This window comes from Solanum dulcamara, chromosome 11 (genome assembly GCF_947179165.1).
Source record: "Solanum dulcamara chromosome 11, daSolDulc1.2, whole genome shotgun sequence".
Lineage (NCBI taxonomy): Eukaryota > Viridiplantae > Streptophyta > Magnoliopsida > Solanales > Solanaceae > Solanum > Solanum dulcamara.
The window spans coordinates 41062892-41082829 of NC_077247.1; the positions used below are offsets into that span (position 1 = coordinate 41062892).

A 19938-nucleotide genomic window follows, 5' to 3' on the forward strand; every position below is an offset into this window, starting at 1 on the left:
CTTTCGAGGCGTGATAAACTTGGTATCATAACACAGAGTTCAAGAGTCCTAGAGTGTCTATGAAGTCTTTTCTAGTACAGTCTTACTTGTGGGTGTGTCGTACACCAGATTATAATCAGGAGGCTATAAGACATTAGGAATTATTTCAGTTCTTTCATATTCTGAATTCATGCGATAGAGTTTAAATCTATAAAAGTTCTCTTCTTATTCGTTCGTTGCTCAAATCCGTCTGACTACCTCTCATACTCAAGGTGGTTAGAACAATAAATCTCAGATTCTTATTGATGAATTACTTCCAGATAAAGTATTTAGAGAGTAAAGGGATGACACCAGGCTCAAGAGTAGCCGATTAGTGTGCTTAAGTCTATTAATTCGAAAGAATACACTCTTATTCATTTGAATAGTCCATTGAGCCAAAGCAAGATATACTCCCAGACTTTTCTCCTTAAACCTTGCTTCAGATGTTATCTTTGAGAGGAAAATTATGTCTTAAATTGCTTAGTGTTACCACCCCAGAGAATGTGATTTGAGGTATTATAAGCAATAATTGGTAGAATTATCGTAGAGCTAGAAAAGTGGAGTTAAAGAGTAGAAACCAAATAGTAAGAAGGGTGGTCGGATGAGGCATGTAACTATAGTTATGTACCTATAAGGTATGATGGGGTCATAAGTAAAGTCCCTTTTGATTTTGACTAAAGAGTAGTAAGTATCGTCTAACTTTCATGATAAGAGGAAAAGTAAGAGTTGTCAGTTAGAATGAGTTAGAGTAAGAGTTGTCAGTTAGAATGAGTTAGAGTAAACTCGAACCAAGAGAGAAGTTTTATGTTGAGGTGTCTTTGTGTTAGTAAAGACCTAATATATGTGTTGAACGAAGGAAGGAGTAGTCATGAAATGATATATCTAAGCTAGGCTTATGATTTTGAATAGAAAGCCCCATGTTATTTAGAGGGATATGAATATAATTAGGGAATGAGGTGTAATAAATGGGTAAATAGTACTTAGGTTATGAAAGAAGACAAGGTGATGAATTATAATTAGACAGTTAGTGAGACGGGGGTCGATTACTTGTCATGAGTTCTTAGTAGGAGATTATTTCGTAATTTCAGCTAGTAGTTGTAAGTTGGTATAGTATATGAGCAGTGTGTGATATGAGTGTTAGTACTACACCCTAAGCTTGAAATTGAGATGAGTGGTGTAAAGAAAAAGGGGATAGCATTATGAGTGTGATAGTGCTGGTTTTAAGATTTGATTTAGTAGGCTTGACATGACGTATGTGAAAGATCAGGATATCACCTTGTAAGAAGTGTAATTCTAAGAGTGTGGTGTATGTGACCCTTAGATGAAAATAGTTAATTGAGGCTAAGTCATTTGGTAAGAAGAGGCTTAAGATGTGTATCCGATGTAAAATAAAGTTGTATGAGGCTCTAATTTTATGAGTTGCTTTGGATAACTAGTTAGTATCCTTTAGCTGCTAATTTGGAGAAGGTTGGATGTGAGTTTTTCTTTTTATTTAGTATCCATAAGAATTGGGTCGGAGGGAGGTATATATAGATAATGATGAGTCTTCTGCTATAGTTCAAGTTTCCTTCAACTAAGTTAGGAATATGTGAACCTAGAAGATGAGTGTTAGCTGGCTAAAGAAAAGAGGTTAGATCATAAGAATTAGAGAAAGTGGATGTGTATGCCAATAAGAGCAGCAAGTATAGAAAGATGCCTAAAAGATAAAAGGAACTTAAGAGAAGTATCTTAGAATGAGGCCCAGTAGAGTTTGGTATCTTCGGGTATAGTATAATCGGAGGGTTTAAGCGTACTTGTGAATAGTAATACTCAATCATGTGGAGCAGTGTTCTTATAGTTAAGTGTAGAAAATCAGTCCGCAGACTCAGAGTAGTGACCTTCGAGCTAAGGGGGATATGATGAGGTAATGAACTAAAGTGGATCTTGAGTTTTAAGAAGTGATGAGTTGACCAGGATAAGACATCAGTAATTTCCATCTCTTATATTTCTTATACTGTAGTCGAGGTGATACCATACACTTTTCATGTGTATGAGAGCCATATCCGTGGCTCAGACCCATGTACTTTATATTTATTCATATTCATGCTCGGCTCCTAAAGTGAGAAGTGCTAACTTCCTTCAGCAATCTCGATCTTATTCCTTGAATCTATGAATTTCCAGTCATATGTTATATGGGACATGATAAATGCTTTCATGTTTCAGAGTACGCTCAATTTCATAAACCCGTGATAGGATTTAAAAGGCTAGTGAGATCATGTTACATTATGAATGTTCTCGGATTAGATTTCTTGAATGAATCATACTTATGATCTGTCGCTCTAAGCCCTTCTAGTGATTTTTTCTTTTCAATATTGATAGCGATGTTAATGATAGTAGATGAATGGTGGTAGATGGGAGAGAGTGGATTGTTATGATGTCCTTATTCTATTTAATGTTATAGACGTGGAGGAAAAGCGAGATGGGATCTTGTTGTGCGAAATAGATAGGTAGGAGTATTTGAGTGTACCTCTTGGTAAAAGTTAATACAATTGTCAGTATAGAGGTGAAAAGATTGGCGTGTGAATTCTTAAGAGATATTGACTTCAAAGAATTCATAAAGTGATTTCAATGATAGGCTTGCATGTGTGGTGGCCATTATATGAGTAATTGCAGTAGGCTATTGATGATTTCATGTTGAAGGTTTTTATTTCAAGTAAGGGTATTGGGATGGTTATAGAACTAGGCTTGAAGGTGATAAGGATGATATGTGGATGAATACACGATGCATTAAGTGCTTCTTGATTTGGACTCGAGGTTGGTTGAATGTAATGGAAATGAATAGTACTCTTGAGATGAGGTTCTCTATAAAGGTATAAAATATGAAGCTTGTGGTTTAGATTAGCATAATTATATTATGTGTAGTACCTTACGACTTAGCATTAGGCTTGAACATAATAAGAGCATGCAGTTAGACTTGGAGTCCTAGGCCTTGGTGAAGGTAGCCATATGTATCCTTATGGGAGTTATGAGTTGCAGCCGAGAAAGAGTTGTATATAGAAAAAAGAGTATTTAATCTCAAAAGCTATCAGTCATGTCGCTTAATTCATAGTGACCATACTTTTATATCAGGATCATAAGGCTCTTTTCCGAAGTTATAAGAAATTTCGATGAAAATATTAGAGATTATAGCCCTTCTCTCATTTTTTGTTTCAATGTTGATGTTGAAGGTAATATTCCTATTTCTATCTCTAAGATAGTACCTTTTTGAGTTTGAGTAATTAAGTGAGTTATTCACGAGCTTGGGTCTTTGAGTTCTTGTATTGCATTCGTGCCTTCCGATGATTATATTGATGGTAATATTCATTTTTCCTATCTTAGAGTTGATGTTCATTCCGAGTTTAAGTGCATGATGAGTATTCTTGCGTCCGAGTAATGATGGGTTGATTGTTTGAGTGTTTGAGTATCTGAGTTCTTGATTTGCGCTCGTGCCTTGTGCAATTTCATAGATTGGTCATCATTCGAGGATGAATGATTCCAAGGGGGAGATATTGTTATACCCCAAAAACTTTTAAAATACCCCTAGAAGATAGCTCACCCGCAAAACTTATAATTCTTAATTTTTTTTGCCAATTCGAGGTCAGAATATCGATCAGAGGAAAATCATGTGGAAAAGTGGTCTCGATTTAATTTTAGGCCAACCGAATCAAAAGATAATTTTTCGGGACAAAAATAGCCTAACCAGAAGAGTGCGCGATAGGTACGCATTGCGGACCTACCCCCACCTAGTTCATTTTCTTACTTTGTTCATAAAAAACATTTGGCAAGTGCGTTTTATGTGTTGCGCGATTTTTGTACATAAATTGCACAAATGCAATTTATGTGTTATTTTTTGTATGCTTTTCAATTTAAGTGAGGAGCATTCCAGTCTTTTTTTCACCCCTCTTATACTTAACTCATGACTGATATAAGCAGTTTTCGACCTTATAAGGATTTCTAAACCCATTCCTTAGACTTTTTACACACTCAAGCAAAAGAAACTAGGACTAAGAAGAGGAGAAAGAGCTAGGGTTTAAGGATTTCAAGTCAGAATCTTGCCAGTTTGATTGTCTAGCTTCATCCCAGGTATGTAAGGCAAATCACAACGTTGGATTGAGTTCATCCACACGCCCTACATCTATATTCTACCGATTTTTGAGAATGAGTTAAGACTAACCCAGTTTCTTGAATTGCGAATGAGTTAATTCTTCTTCTATTGAGTTCCGTATAATTATGCATTGAGATTATCATTACTTTTTATCTCTCAATTGAGTGAAATTGTTGATCATGGATACTTTCCCATGAACCCTGGTTGATTTTATGATCATGACTTTTACATGCATATTTTGAGTAAAGATAATGAATTTATGCACTGACGAAGAGAGTAATTATATATATATATTATTGAGTCTAAATTAGTATGAGAGTTGAGCATGATTGATTGAAATTGAGAAATAGTTTTGATGAGATGTGAATGATCTTGAAAGCATATTTTACTGAAAGAATTTGATGATTTGAGCATGAGTAGTGATTTCAAATGAGTTTGAGTTTTCATATGAATTGAGTTCTTGAGTCATTCATGATTTTATTGAGTCTTCAAGCATGACTTGTGAAAGTCTTAAATAAACATGAGTTGAGTTTAAAAGGTTCTTAAAATTTTATTATTTTGAACATAAGTATTTCGAGTATAAATAGTTGTTTGAGATAGAGTTTTGAGGAGATTTGATTGAGCTTGATAACATGCTTTTTTAAATGAAAAAGCATGATGATTTGAGATGAGACTGAGTTTTGAAAAGGGTTCAATGAGACCAAATGAGATGATTTGAATATTTTACTAGATAGCTATGAGCATCATATATTTAGGGAGTAGTATTGGACATCGATTTGGGTAAGAGTATAGTTTTAACTCAAATCTCATGAACTACGTAACCAGCGTAGGATGGATGGTTAAACCTCTTAAGTCCCAAAATGATGGACTTTGATTGATTGTGGATCCAATGATAATGATTCGTCCCTTACCCTGGTAAAGTATTGAACGGGTGTGGCAACGTCACCGCTTTGTTGTACATCACTCGTTCATATGGTGATGGTTGTCAGTTAGAGAAACTCCCTGATAATAATACAAAATGAATGATTTGATTGAGATTGCATACGATTGAGTCGATTTGAAAAACTTTGATTGAGTCAATGAAAGTCATTGCATATTTTTGAACTTGAATCTTTATTGATTTGAGTAATTTTCAGAGTTGAGTCCCTTGAGTTGAGTTGAATATCTTTGAGTAAGTTTCTTTTCAACGATATTACATACTCGTACATTCCACGTACTGACGTCTATTTGAAACTGCATAATTTAATGTTGCAGAGACATGTTCTAGAGATCATCAACAGGCGCATCGTTGAGGATCTGTTCACATTCAGCTGATTAGTGAGTCCTCCCCTGCATTCGGAGGATACCACTTATGTCATTCTTGCTTTAAGTTTAGCCTTTTTATTTTGATTTGAGATAGCCATAAACCTGTCATTGGCACCATTTAGACTGTAGTGATAGAAGCTTCATAGACTAGATTGAGATGGATTGATTGAATATTTCAATTCCTTAAATTGTTCTTGTGAGACTATTCTCATGACATAGATTGAAGTTTGATTTGTTGGCCTATGACCTTTCTTTCTTGAGTTAGATTATTGATCGGATTTGCCCACCTATTTATATCTTTATTTTAAGCTTTCTGCCGATTGAATGAATAAACGGATATGTGACCAAGCCAAGTAATTTGCTTGGAAATTAATAATGATTTCTGAGTGTCGGTCACATTTAGGGTAATGATAATTGTCTATCCACTATTATTAGTGTGGATTCTCACCTTAAGTAGAAACATAAAATATTGAGTTATTCTATCCGCGGGACTCGTGCTATTTAATATTAGTTTCTAAAAAATAAAACATGAAAATTGATTGAATGCCTCAAATTTTACGTGCCTAGTATTATCATATATCATTTTCCCAAAGAAATAGGACAAGATTTAAATTAAATCATGTGATATTTTTTTTTTAATTAACATTTTTTTTAAATCATGTGATATGCAATAATATTGATATATGAAAAATATTTTTATATCAATTCATGGTTTAGAGTTTAGTCATGTGAAATAAAATAATAAAATAAAATCATTTCAAAATGCTCACAGTCTTTAACAACAATAAATATATACATTAATTAAGAGAGTTAATTTTTTACGGACATTAGTTAATTTTCATTGAAGACTTTAGTAGAATTTACAAAAAGTGCTAAGCTATAATTATCACTAAAAACTTATTTAGCGGCAATTAAACTATTGTCATTAATTAAAAATATCTAAAAAATATTTTTTTTTTACGTAGTATAATGATCACTTGCCCTCCATAGCACCCCGACGAATTTTGAAATATTTGAATGTTATTAAGAAGTGCAATACGTGCTAACTAAATTAATTTACGTACAAACAAGAGCTAATGATAAGAAGGATATTACGTGAAAACAATGATAAGCATATAAATGTATTGGAATTGATGTTAGTGTTCAAAGAGAACCCTAAGGTTAGAAGAAGTTGAAAACAATAGGAAGGACTTAAATTTCAAGCGAACATGTACCAAATCAGGTCATTATTACCTAAATGGTCCTTGAACTTTGTGTTAAGGGGAAAAAATCAAGCTGCCCAATTTGCCCCTGCAACGACCAACCGACTTCCCGTTCCATTTTTCAACCTATTTGTACGAACTTGGCGGCAATACTTTGAAAGTGTAGCACGATCTTTGACAGTTTAGTGGCAAGCTGAAATGGGTGTTCAAGGTCTCTGGGATCTCATCGCCCCCGTTGGTCGCCGCGTCTCCGTCGAGACCCTCGCTGGGAAAAAGCTGGCAATCGGTAACTTCAGCTTCCTTTAACCCTAACCCTAATTAATACTAGTCACTGATCATACTGTGTGAAAATTGTTATTTATCAGATGCGAGTATATGGATTATACAATTCATGAAAGCAATGCGAGATGAAAAGGGAGAAATGGTGCGGAATGCTCACATTTTAGGATTTTTCCGTCGAATTTGCAAGCTACTCTACCTTCGGACTAAGCCAGTGTTTGTATTTGACGGAGGCACGCCCGCCCTGAAGCGCAGAACAGTGATCGCACGTCGCCGCCAGCGGGAAAATGCTCAGGCCAAAATTAGGAAGACGGCTGAAAAATTGCTCCTTAATCATGTGAGTCCCTCAATTATTTGGAGTTATGTGTTGAAGACCTAGAACATATGAGTGTACCATTTTTAGAACAACTTAAGTTTTTTGATAAGAAGGGTCACACATTTCAATATGCTATAGGTGTTTTAGTCACTAACAAAGTATTTTCACGGCTTAGGAGCATGTTACAAACCTAAACAACCTTTCTCCTTATCTGTAGGATGAGATGGTCCATCAAAGTGAACAATATGTTTGTTTTTCTATTCTTGGTCACATAAGTGCTTGTGATCAATGCCGTGGTGGATTATCATGCGGGCAGATGAGAGAACCGATAATAAAACCATTATTTCCTTGATTCTCTGTTTTGTTGACAATGGAAATTGGTCGTGTGTTATCTAACTTAAAATGCACTCAATTCATCAGGAACCTCATTCTGTTAAGTATTTTACAGTTTGCATGATGTTGAATAACTTTTCTTTATCCATTTCTAATTGCAGCTTAAAGCAATGAGGCTCAAAGTGTTGTCTGTGGATCTGGAGAACCAGAGGAAACTGAATGATGCAAAGGGTAAAAAGGTTATCACAGAAGCAACTGGAACTATGGAGAACATGGCCGAAGGAAATGGCTTGGTTACAGAAAATTATGACAAAGAAGCACTGGATGAGATGTAAGTTATAGTAGTCAGTTGTGTGATCGTTTTTTATTTTTTGACAAGTTACATAATTGTATGACCTTGTCGCTTTCTACTTGAATGTGGAAATAAAAGATTCTGACACTCAGTTTGACAAGTTAATTAAGGTTGGCAGCTTCTATTCAAGCAGAGGAAGACTGGAATTTTGCTGATGATGCATCAACATTTTGTGCTGCAGCTCCTACTGAAAATGATAACACCGATGAAGACGAAGAGATGATACTGGTTAGCATCAACTGCTTGTTGATTTCATTTTCATCTTTACATGTCAGATTCAGATTGTGCATGGTGCTAGTGACCACTTTATTTGAGTAGGAAAATGATTTCGACGCTTTTGGTCTCAATACACCTATAGTTGTGTGTGTTATAAAGCTAACAGGTCCGTTGATGCCTCTGGTGCTGGAAATCTAAATAATTTTTGGGTTAGGATTATGCATTCATTTTCTACTATTTCAATCCACGGACTTGATTGCATACATGTAATTGTGATGCTTGTGTTATTATTTGACGAGGTTATGAATAGATTTTTTCTCTTACTAACCCCCAAACTCTGTATGCAATGTGCAGCCAGCAACACAAGGAAAAGTTGATCCTTCTGTTTTAGCTGCTTTACCTCCATCTATGCAACTTGATCTCCTTGGTCAGGTAATGGTTGTTCTTTTACTTGCGGAAGCAGTATCCAGTTAGTACTCCCTCAAAAGGGAGACAAACGAACTGTGTGCGCTGAATTTTCTCTCTTTGTGTTATCAATTAATAAATTGTTTGCCAGATGAGGGAGAGATTGATGGCTGAGAACAGACAAAAGTATCAGAAGGTCAAGAAGGTACATCATTAAGTTTTCTTGCACATCAGTGCATAATGATTACACTTTCTGCAATTGTTTCTCTGGTTTTTCGGGCTTGTATCTTCTTGTGATATGTACCTTTTGTAGTTTAAAGTACAAAATTTATAGTTTGCGCACAGCATTTCATGTTTGAGAACACAATATCTCAATATTATATACTAGTCCTTGTTTGTGAGTTACATTAGATGGATCATGATGATGTCTCCTAAACGATCTATTTATAAAAAGTTTTTCGTCAGGTTGATGGTTTAGTTAGTACTTCTCTCACATGTTACGTAATTTGTGATGATAGACTTCTGACATTCTTTAGTCCTTTTCCAGGACTACTGGGCTTACAATTTTTTCTGTTATATTGTTCAATTATGTCAGTTGTGGTTGCAAGGTTAAGAACTGATGCTGTGTGCCTTTTGATACATTCTTTATCTTTTTCATTCTAATTCTCTAGATGCATCTCTCAGGCCCCGGAAAAGTTCTCAGAACTGCAAATACAAGCTTATCTGAAAACTGTTGCTTTTCGACGCGAGATAGGTGAAGTGCAGAAAGCTGCTGCTGGAAGGGGAATAGGTGGTGTGCGTACTTCAAGGATTGCTTCTGAAGCAAATAGGGAATTTATTTTCTCCTCATCTTTTACTGGGGACAAAGAGTTAGTAACAATCATTTGGTTTACTCAAGTGATTCATTCATTTTCCTTTCCTTGCTTAAATCATCATTGTCCACTAAAAAAATTGCATGTTGGTGTTTATCAGTGTCCTTGCATCTGCTGGAGAAGATCAAATTAGTAAGAAGTCAAGTGAAGTACAAACAGAAAATAATTTGGCAAATGTTGCGAGTGATGCTTCTACAAGGAAATCTAGTAATGTGCTTGAATCGATTGTGACTGAGCCTGAAAGGGCATTTAACGATGATGTGGAAACATATCTGGATGAGAGGGGTAATCTTCGGGTCAGCAGACTGAGAGCCATGGGTGTTCGTATGACTCGAGATTTACAGAGAAATTTAGATATGATGAAAGAGATCGAGGAGGAGAGTATGTCCAGAAACAAAGATTTTAGCGATGTGCCTACTATAAGTGACACTGATGTACATACCCCTGGAAATGTCTCTGATACAATTTCGCATCTGAACTCATCCAATCCAGATGATGATGGGAAGGCTTGTTTAAACAACAAACATGAAGAGTCTGAGTTGAGAAGTGGGACTACAATTCAGATATCTTTTGAAGATAATTTTGAACATGATTGTGCCAATGATGATGATGATATATTTGCGTGTTTAGTGGCAGGTGATCCAGCGATGGAATTTCCAATGGATCTTTCCCCCTCCAAGAAACAGTCTCTAGATTCTGCTTCGGACGTTGAGTGGGAGGAGGGAGTGGTTGAAGAGAAGGGTGACTTGCTAAGTAATAACTCTCAAGGGGAAGGTCAGGCTCCACTGGAGAAAGATGGCCTGGATGATGAGGCTGAAATAGAATGGGAAGAAGGATGTTTAGACATTTGCGAGGAGCCTCCCTTACTTCCACTGGATTCAAGAAGTGCTTATAAAGGTGCTTTGGAAGAAGAAGTCAATTATCAGGAAGCAGTAAGGAGGAGTCTTGAGGATATGAGAGATCATAGATACATAGATAAATCTCATGAGAAAGAGATGTCCGAAGAAGCTATTCAAATAGTTTCTCAGGGTATAAGTATTGAATCTGTTAGTCAAGAGAACAACTGTCTAAAGGTACACGAAATTCTTCAACAGAAAGATTTACCATCTGAAATTCAGACTGCTGACTTGCATGATACTGTACTTGAGATGGATATTCCAGGGAGTAATAACTGTTTGGGGACCCATTTGAGAGAACAATTTCAAGCTAATTCTGGTTACGGAAATATGCAGATTGAAAAAGAAATCAGTCAGGCTGACAGTAATTTGCAGACTGAAAAAGCAACCACTCATACTAACAGAAATTTGCATTGTGACATACATATGGAACCGACCATTCCACTTGATGGATCAGAGGTTGACATGATTAAAAAGAAGATAACAGATACCACTGTTGAGGTTTCGAGTAACAGCAACACAAAAAGTGTTTCAGATGTTACTTCTATTGAACAATCAACTTTTAATGAATCACCAAATGCAATAACCACTGATGCCCAACAATATGAATCTGGCGCAGCCACACATCATTATACACATGAGTCGACAGAACTCACCAAAGCTTTCACCAAGGATTTTACAACTGATATCAATAGTGCACAAAACCTAGACGTGGAAAGTGCTTGTGATGGCCCATTATTTGAGAGATTGGGCAATTTGGATTCTGCAAGTGGAAAAGAAGATCGAAAAGTTATGATGGCTAGTTTGGAGGAGGAGATGCATGTATTGGATAAAGAGCGTGAAAAACTAGGAGATGAGCAGAGAAAGCTTGAGCGTAATGCAGAGGCTGTTAGCTCTGAAATGTTTGCTGAGTGTCAGGTAGGTTTTAGATGATTTTTTTTTTCAATGCAATTATAAACCTACTTTATTTCCCAATAACACATTTTCTTAGTTGGAAGTTGTTTTATCACTAGGGAGTAGGAATTTTTGGTTGAGGTGTTCCTTGGCCATTTTATTTAGTTTCTCTCAATTTTGCCGGAATGTGCTAGGTGGGTGTGATTACAAATTGATCCTTAGTGATATCAGTTCAGTTTTGTTATTGTCATGCCATAAAGTTAGGGATGACAATGAGGTAGGGTGGTGCGGGTTCGGGGCGGGTTTAGAGCTATGCGGTGCGGGTTGAAGTAATTATTTTTAAAATTAATCCGTGCAGGGTGGGTTGCGGGTTTAAGGTACCAAATAATAACCTAAAGAAAATTAAATCTTTGTAATTACTAAAAATCAAAGATATAAACTTTTTATATTAAACTTTGACTTTAGTTTTAACTTTTTTTAAAAAAAATTAAACTAGATGTGTCGAGTGAATTGTTAGTTGTTGAAATGTTAATTAGAAACAATTAAGAAATAATTGTTGAAATGTTAACTAGAAACAATTAATTAGTAGTTGATGTTGATTAGTGGAAAAATGGAAAAAAATATGAATTTTATTTTTCATATTAAACTCAATTAAAAAATAAAAAAAAGGGCAGCCCGGTGCACTAAAGCTCCCGCTATGCGCAGGGTCCGGGGAAGGGTCCGACCACAAGGGTCTATTGTACGCAGCCTTACCTTGCATTTCTGCCAGAGGCTGTTTCCAAGGCTTGAACCCGTGACCTTCTGGTCACATGACAACAACTTTACCGGTTACTCTAAGACTCCCCTTCAATTAAAAAAAAAAACTTAAAAATTTATGCTGGGTGAGGCGGGTTGAAAATGAAATAAATTGTCATGCGGGGCGGGGCAATTTAAAAAATTTGCAGGTTGAGCTCAACCGCCCCGCCCCGCCCCATTGTCATCCCTACATACAGTCTGTTCTATCTCAATGATTTTTTTGCACCAACTCTTTGGGTGTAATGTTTCTAGGATATAAGATCATGCCTTTTGGATGTAATGCTTCTAGGCTAAGATTATGCTTTGTATTGGAGTATCTCTTATTTAAATCACGTAATTAATTGGTGTATCCTGGTTAGTTTATCAACTTGACATCCGAACGTGCACGTAATTAATTGGTGTATCCTGGTTAGTTTATCAACTTGACATCCGAACGTGCGTGATTGTTTTTTGCTTAGTGACTTAGGCTTTTATAGCAGATTATAGAAATATCTTTGAACAAATATTTATATAGATATATCTTTCCTTATCAAAAAAGTACCTTTTCTTTTTCCTGCTCCAGCTTGCTGGTCCGGAGTCATCTTCTTTGTTGTTGTCCTCGATTCCTTTTCCCTAATGTTTTTTGGTGAAATGGTATTATTATTAGTTCAATTCGTCTGATTTACCTCTTTCTCTATGTTAGGAGTTGCTCCAAATGTTTGGCTTGCCATATATCATAGCTCCAATGGAAGCGGAAGCCCAATGTGCTTACATGGAACTTACAAATCTTGTTGATGGTGTGGTTACTGACGACTCTGATGCATTCCTGTTTGGTGCTCGAAGTGTATACAAGAATATTTTTGATGATCGCAAATATGTGGAGACATACTTTATGAAGGTTCATCATCGATTCACCAGTGTTTTGGATACTCTTCTTTCCCTTAAGTTTGTCTCTCTGCAACTAGGTTTCTACAGCTACAGTTGTTTAGGTCATTTTCTTAACGATCCCCCCCCCCCCCCTTCCACTGCAATGCTTGTAGTAAGAGGAATTGTTTTTCTTTTTGTGATCACTATCACAACCACTTCCCACCCCACCCCGCCCAAAAGAAAAAGAATAAAAAATGAGTGTAAGAAAAGAAAAAGGGTTTTGAGGTTGGTGGTACTCTAGGCCAAAAAAAAAAACGAATAAAAAATGAGATTAAGAAAAGAAAAAGGTTTTGAGGTTGGTGGTACACTATGGGACCAATGTTTCATTTCTTAGAGAAGATTGTAGTTTCCTTTCATTTATAATACTTGTGGTTGATCACAAATCTGCTGTTCATTAGGATGTGGAGAATGAGCTTGGGTTGGATAGAGAAAAAATAATTCGTATGGCATTGCTCCTTGGGAGCGATTATACTGAAGGAGTGAGGTAAGCCTGTTTCTATGGCTCTTTTACAAAGTGTTATATCCTGCTAACCAGGTATCTCTGCCTCTCTTGTTGACTCCGACAATTAGTCTTGTTTGCATATTCTCATCAGGAGCAATATATAGTATAGTTCTTTTACATGAAGCATTTAATTATGTCTGAGATATTTGGAAGTCCTCATCCATTCTTTCTTCATGGTGCAGTGGGATCGGTATTGTTAATGCCATTGAAGTTGTGAATGCATTTCCTGAGGAAGACGGTCTTCAGAAATTTCGTGAGTGGGTGGAATCGCCAGATCCATCCATTCTCGGGGTGCTTGAAGCACAGGCAGGTTCCAGCTCTAGGAAGAGAGGGTGTAAAGTTGGTGATCCTGATATGAATTGCTCAACCAGCAATTTGGAAGGCAATACCGCGGCCAATGAAAATGTCCCCGAGTCCGAGGACAGAGCTGAAAAGTTGAGGCAAATTTTCATGAATAAACATGTAAACCAATTGTGCCTTTTTGGTTCAAATCTATTTGTCTATTTGATTGGAAAAGCATGACCTCACTCTTTCTTTATGCTGGGATCGTGTTCACAGAGAAATATTAGTAAAAACTGGCATATTCCTTCCTCGTTTCCGAGTAATGCTGTAATTTCAGCATATACGTCTCCGCGAGTTGACAAGTCAACAGAGCCTTTCGCATGGGGGAAGCCTGATGTTTCTGTTCTTCGCAAGTGAGTTATACACTATATTTTCCTTCGAAAGGTCTAATGAAGATTTAGGATTTATATATGACTCTTAATGAACATTTACTTGTTGCAGAGTTTGTTGGGAGAAATTCGGCTGGAGCAGCCAGAAGGCAGATGAATTGCTATTACCGGTCCTGCAAGAGCACAACAAACATGAGGTTGATCCTTTTTCATATTCTTCTACCTCTGTCTTATTCAAACAGTCTTTCTTGCTATCGAAATCTAAAATAAATAAATATATGGAAATAAATTGTGTCCACCGAAATAAAACAAATGGATAGAGTAACCATGTCAATTGGCGTGATCCATTCGAAATAAAGGATTGGTTTATATGATAAGAAAAATATCAATATATCACTTTTGTATTGTTTCTGAATGATCTGCACTTACTATTTACTTCATTTTGTGGTAATTTGTCTGATTGGAGAAAGAGGAAGCTGATGAAGACCTTTTCTCTCACTGTTCCTTTGTGTATTGATGTAGACACAACTTCGACTGGAAGCCTTCTACTCTTTCAATGAGAGATTTGCAAAAATCCGTAGCAAGAGGATAAATAAGGCTGTTAAATATATGACTGGGAACAAATCCAGTCATTTAATGGATAGAAGTGTACAAGATGCTCCTGGAAGCTTTAAAAAAAGAGTAGTAAAATCTAATGATATGAACGAGGAAAAGATAGAGGATCCTCCGAGGGGACTAGAGTCTGCTGGTGCTGATTATGAGGAGACTACAACAAAAAGAAGATCAGTTGGAAAGCAGTCAAGAAAAAGGAAAGGAGGGCATCTGCAGCCTGAACATTTGGAACCACCAGAGGGAGCAGGAAGCAAGCGAAACACCAGTAAGAAATCAAGTGGTAGTATAGGACGACGGATAGAAACAGCTCGATCGGTGCGGAAGGCAAGTAAAAAATCCTGTTCCAGATCCTCCAAAACAAGCTCCGAGGGGGAAAAAGATAGTGATATAGAGCAACAATTACAAATCGAGAATCTTGAAAAGCCAAATCAAGCCAGAAGAGTACGTCCTTTTCCTGCAATATTAATTGTAGTTTAACTCTTAATGACCACACCTTTTTGAGCGAAATTTACAGACATTAACAATAGCTTTTGAGAGCTCATCTAGATACTATATTTTGTGATAGTATAGGGAAGGTACTCACTGCATTGGTGCTAATGTCAAGTCACCTTTGCCTTGTTTAGTGTTCCCCTAACCTCTACTGAATTCCTATCCATAAAGAATTAGAGTTGAATTATTCCATTCTCTCAGGTCTAATACTTTCAAAGCCACTTCTGGAAGTCCTATGTTTATGTTTATGATATTTTGTTTCTGCAAGTCCTATATGTATGGTGTTCATAATATCTTGTTACATGTGATGTATGAAATATTACTCATGGTTCGTATTACATGTGAAAATTGTTGATGACATGGTTTGGTCGCATGTTGTCTTAAATTCTTGATTCGTTTGTGATCACTAGAATTTGCAATTTCAACATTCTCTCTGGAGTTGATTGCTAGTATATGCATGTATTTTGAACAAAATCACATACTTTTAAACAAAATGACAGTAATTTTTTCTGCATATTCACTGTTCAGGGGAAGGGAACTTTCTCTCTATTATCAATTTCTGTTTTATTTACTTGAAACTTCTCCAGTTCATGACTAATATTTTTTCCATTTCGTTCTAATTGAAATTTCAGTCAGAGCGTCATCGGAAAATAGTAAATTACTGTGAGAAGAGAGATGATGAGTCTGACAAAGCTGACAAAGATGATGGAGATTCTACTACTGAAAAGTTAGAAAGGAGAGAATCAGGAGCAGATGTGGGCATAGCTGAACGTTATCCTGCTGATTCTAGTAAGATGAATGAGAATGATGCAAGTAATGATTACTTCCCACAAGAACTATCAAACCTTGAAACAAGTGCTGGTGTTGATACAGGTGGGGCAGAGATGGAAGCTACTGTTCAGCCAAGTTTTGATGAAACATATGATCCTATTCCTGGGGATCTTTTGTCTAAGGAGTACCTTAAAATGGGGGGTGGGTTTTGCTTAGAGGAAAATGATGGAGATATGGAGCATGAGATAAATGCTTCTAGCCCTATCTTATCAGTTGAGTGTTCAGATATTTATAATTCTTCTCAGCTTTTGGGAGATGAGAATTGTAGTAATGCTTCAAACCAATTGGTTTCTCGCCCCTCAAGGAAAACAAGTGAGAAGCATTGTGAAGCATGGATAGGTGCATCTGAAATTGAGCAAGATTTAAGTAACACAACTAATATTAAGGTATCACCACACCTAGAAAATATGGAGAACAATGATTATGTGTCCAGTTCGGTATTTCTTCGTGCAATGCCAAATTTGAGGAAGCGGAAGAAGAATAGCTGACGATACCAGTGCTCGGTGTAGGTAATCCTTTGTATATGAAGTAGGTTAGCATGTAATTCCTTCTCATATTTCGCATTAAATGCCTGCATCACGTGGGACTTCCCACCTTGTATGATTTTTGTATAAGCAGATTAATTATTGAATCCATCTGTCTTGCAACAGATAAGGTTCCAAGTTGCATAGCTGGTGCTTACTGCTTAGTGATGAACTAACATGTATTCATGAGTGTTACAAAGTTGTTCATGTACATGACTTTTTGGTCTTGCTAATACTTATTGCCAGAAGTTCAAAGAGAAGAAGTATCTTTCTGTATTTCTGGCAAGAACTATCATCCTTATACTTCTTCTCCCGATTTCCTAGATTCGTGATGGGTTATTAATAGTTTTGGGAGATAACAAGTTCTATGTTACAGAAACCTCAAACAACTGGAAATAGGGCTCTTACAAAGGTGGGCTGATGGGACGTCTGGTGACTTTCACCGGTTAGTTTATTTCCTTTTGAGTCCATATTTGATGGTTATCATCAGAGGTGATGTCCGAGGTAAGTTTACTTAAATATTTTAGTTGGAGGTTCCACATGGTTTTTCTTTGTAATGATGGCAGGAAGTAGTGTCATTCTTTACTCGCATATTTGTGTGTATCAGTGATTAATGCTGCTGTCTCTATAGATGGCCAATCCTACATAAGCATCTTTCGTATTCTTGATCTATCTAGTACCCACATGTGTACACAAGAAAAGTAGCCACTATGTAGGATTGGCCATCTATAGAGAAAAGGGAAACAGAATATCATAACTTCTTCCCATTGCTGTGGGAGGAAGAATTAAACAATTGAGGACTTTGTTTTTTCTCGCAATGTTTTAGTATATTTGTCAAATGCATTGGTTATAGTTGAAAAAATCGTGATGAGGACCTGTTCCAAGTTGTCGCCCTACATGAAAAAAGCTACAACAGAAAATAACAAATGCATATGTTGGGACATGAATCAAGCAAACTCTATTTCTAAATTGTGTTTGGGGGTGGTGTTGGTCACAGTTGGTGGGACGGTTGCTCCCCACTACCAATTGTCTCTGGATAAATTGAACTTAATAGCTAATAGTGTCTGTATCAAAGCAATGAATACAAGATGTGCATGTTATACACACATTTATCACTTACCAATTACCATAATTAGGTGACGTGTATTTCCACACTAATTAGTGAAGTTACATTAATTGATTTGTTACAAAATTATACTTGGTGCAAGTACCGAGTATTTTCCTGTGGTCTCTGTGAATGTATTGATGATTGTGGATAATCCTTACAAGTGGCAAAAGGTTGTGGCTGAATTAGAATATTTTATCACACTTTGAATGGCCCAAAAAAGAGCTCTTCAAACATTAAAGATTAGATAGTCGCAAACCAAATTATGGAAGCCATGAAACAATATTTTCGATGCACGCAATAGTCTAACTTAGAACTTCATAAAATTATATATATGACGGGCTAAGTATGGTAAGATCTAAAAATATGGATTCATTTTGGTTATAAGCTTGAGCCAAGTGATGTTGAGAGTAACATTCTCAAATATAAATATACTATTAATTAATGATGATTAACATTAAAAGTTTATGCGCAAACGTATATCACTCATCTTTTTAATTCACTATAAGATGGATAATTTTACTTTGTTTAAATAAGGTGATTCACATGTGTCAATATATACCATCTTTCTTCATTTTAAAAGTCGGCAAAATAAAATTTATTTCATTCATCACCGTCTATTTTGTTACTTCCTCCATTCCATATTAAGGAAATTTTTGAGGAATTTTTTATTGTTCAAAATTCAAGATAGATGTTTGAATTTTTTTTTATATTTTTCCTTTCATTTATTGAAGTTTTCTATTTTTTAGGAGATAAATTTCATTACTTGCAAAGTTATATTTATGATTTTACAAAGACCAATAGTGAAAAGTATGGTTTAAATTATGTCTTTGAATATTTTTCTTAATATGTGTGCATTGCTTCATAAATTCACTTAATATGAAATGGAGGGAGTACTTATTTAATTCAATTTTCCAAGATTTGGCTTTAAGTTTTATCTTATTTAACGATGAAACAAATACATATCAGCCAGTCGTATACAATTTTACTCTAATCTAAAAAGTAACTACAGTACTAATTTTTTCAGTTTTAAATGCTATATATTAATGCACTCGAATTGAATTCCAAAAAAATTGTCCCAGTTGGAATGACTTTATAACTTAGAGTCCGTTTGGATTGACTTATAAGTTGTTTTCAACTTTTTTGAATGTTTGGCTGGTCAATAGATTGATAAAAGTACCATGTGAAATCTTCAATTCTTTTTTGACATCTTTTTCTTTGCTTTGACTGCTTAAAGTCATTTTGTATTTAAAATAAGCCATTGATGGACTTATTTTAAGCAACAAACAGCTTATAAGTCAAAAAAAATAAGCAGTTTTCAACTTATAAGTTATTTAAACAGAGAAGGGTCTAAAATGCCCCTCAACTATTCAAATTAGTACAAAACTACCTTTCATCCACCTTTCGGTCCCCAAATACCCCATGACGTCAACCTTTTGGCTCAAAAATACCTTTGATATTAATCATTTGGCTCATATTTGCCCTTATTTTTGACAACTCTCCTAACGTAAAATCATTAAATATTTATTTATTATGTTGTCTAATCTGAGTGAGCCAAATTTAAACTATTCTCAAATAAATAACAAAAATCACATATAATTCATATTTTGACCTAATACGCTTGAAAATAATATTTCAAAAAATATTAATTTCATGATATCTTTCTATTGGCCTATTTTAGATTAATACCCAATTCATTATAACTCAATTCATAACTGGGGATCTATCTAAAATTCATGCATGAATGTCCATTTAAAAAAATATTATTATATTTTATTAACATAAAATTTTCTATTAATTATTCAATTGTCTTGTCCATTCCCTCTTTTTATTCTTTTTTAATTTCTTATTCTTAATTAGAATATCAGAGACTCAAACTTAAAATGAACCTAGATATTCATATTCTTTTAATTTATATTATTATTATGGTGGGGGTAAGGGTGTGGATAGGAGAAAAGATTATTTTTTTATTCGTTTTTTTTTTAATTTTGGGTACATGCAAAAGAAAAGATGCTATTAAATTATCTTCTAATTGAACTGATTATTTCTATATGAATGTCTTCATTATTTTCTTTCTTTTTTCTCCCTTATTTTGTCATAAGTTTAAAAAAATTAAAATTTAAAATTGTGGACAAGATTTCAAGAAAAAAAAAGTGGAAGAGAGAGGAAGTGAAGGAATGGCAAGGTGATATTACTATTTAACGGATAAGAACCTAAATTACTCTTAAACTATAGGATGTGGTACAATATTGCCTTTTCATCCACCTGATGAGTGTGACCGTTAAAAATAAA

The 19938-nt window shown here is 35.5% G+C and overlaps 1 protein-coding gene across 2 annotated transcripts; it reads left to right on the top strand.

Moving 5' to 3' along the window:
* Positions 1-6598: 6598 nt before the first annotated feature.
* On the top strand, positions 6599-16774 carry LOC129875252 (DNA repair protein UVH3). 2 transcript variants are annotated; one of them, XM_055950705.1, is made up of 16 exons: positions 6599-6934; positions 7014-7264; positions 7738-7907; positions 8039-8156; positions 8499-8576; positions 8701-8754; positions 9234-9418; positions 9522-11235; positions 12689-12883; positions 13311-13396; positions 13597-13876; positions 13973-14109; positions 14198-14282; positions 14608-15138; positions 15819-16526; positions 16668-16774. In XM_055950705.1, exons 1-15 carry the CDS (start codon positions 6847-6849, stop codon positions 16503-16505), a joined length of 4659 nt encoding a protein of 1552 aa, XP_055806680.1. In that variant the 5' UTR covers positions 6599-6846; the 3' UTR covers positions 16506-16526; positions 16668-16774. The 2 variants fall into 2 exon arrangements, with proteins under 2 accessions (XP_055806680.1, XP_055806679.1); XM_055950704.1 differs by having other exon boundaries at positions 6600-6934; positions 15819-16774.
* Positions 16775-19938: the final 3164 nt, after the last annotated feature.

Bases quoted from the DNA above. Each gene is read 5' to 3' on its own strand.
- LOC129875252 (XM_055950705.1), top strand. From the start codon at position 6,847: ATGGGTGTTCAAGGTCTCTGGGATCTCATCGCCCCCGTTGGTCGCCGC. The intron at 8,157-8,498 runs GTTAGCATCAAC...TGCAATGTGCAG, and splicing joins AAGACGAAGAGATGATACTG to CCAGCAACACAAGGAAAAGT. The intron at 8,755-9,233 runs GTACATCATTAA...TGCATCTCTCAG, and splicing joins AGTATCAGAAGGTCAAGAAG to GCCCCGGAAAAGTTCTCAGA.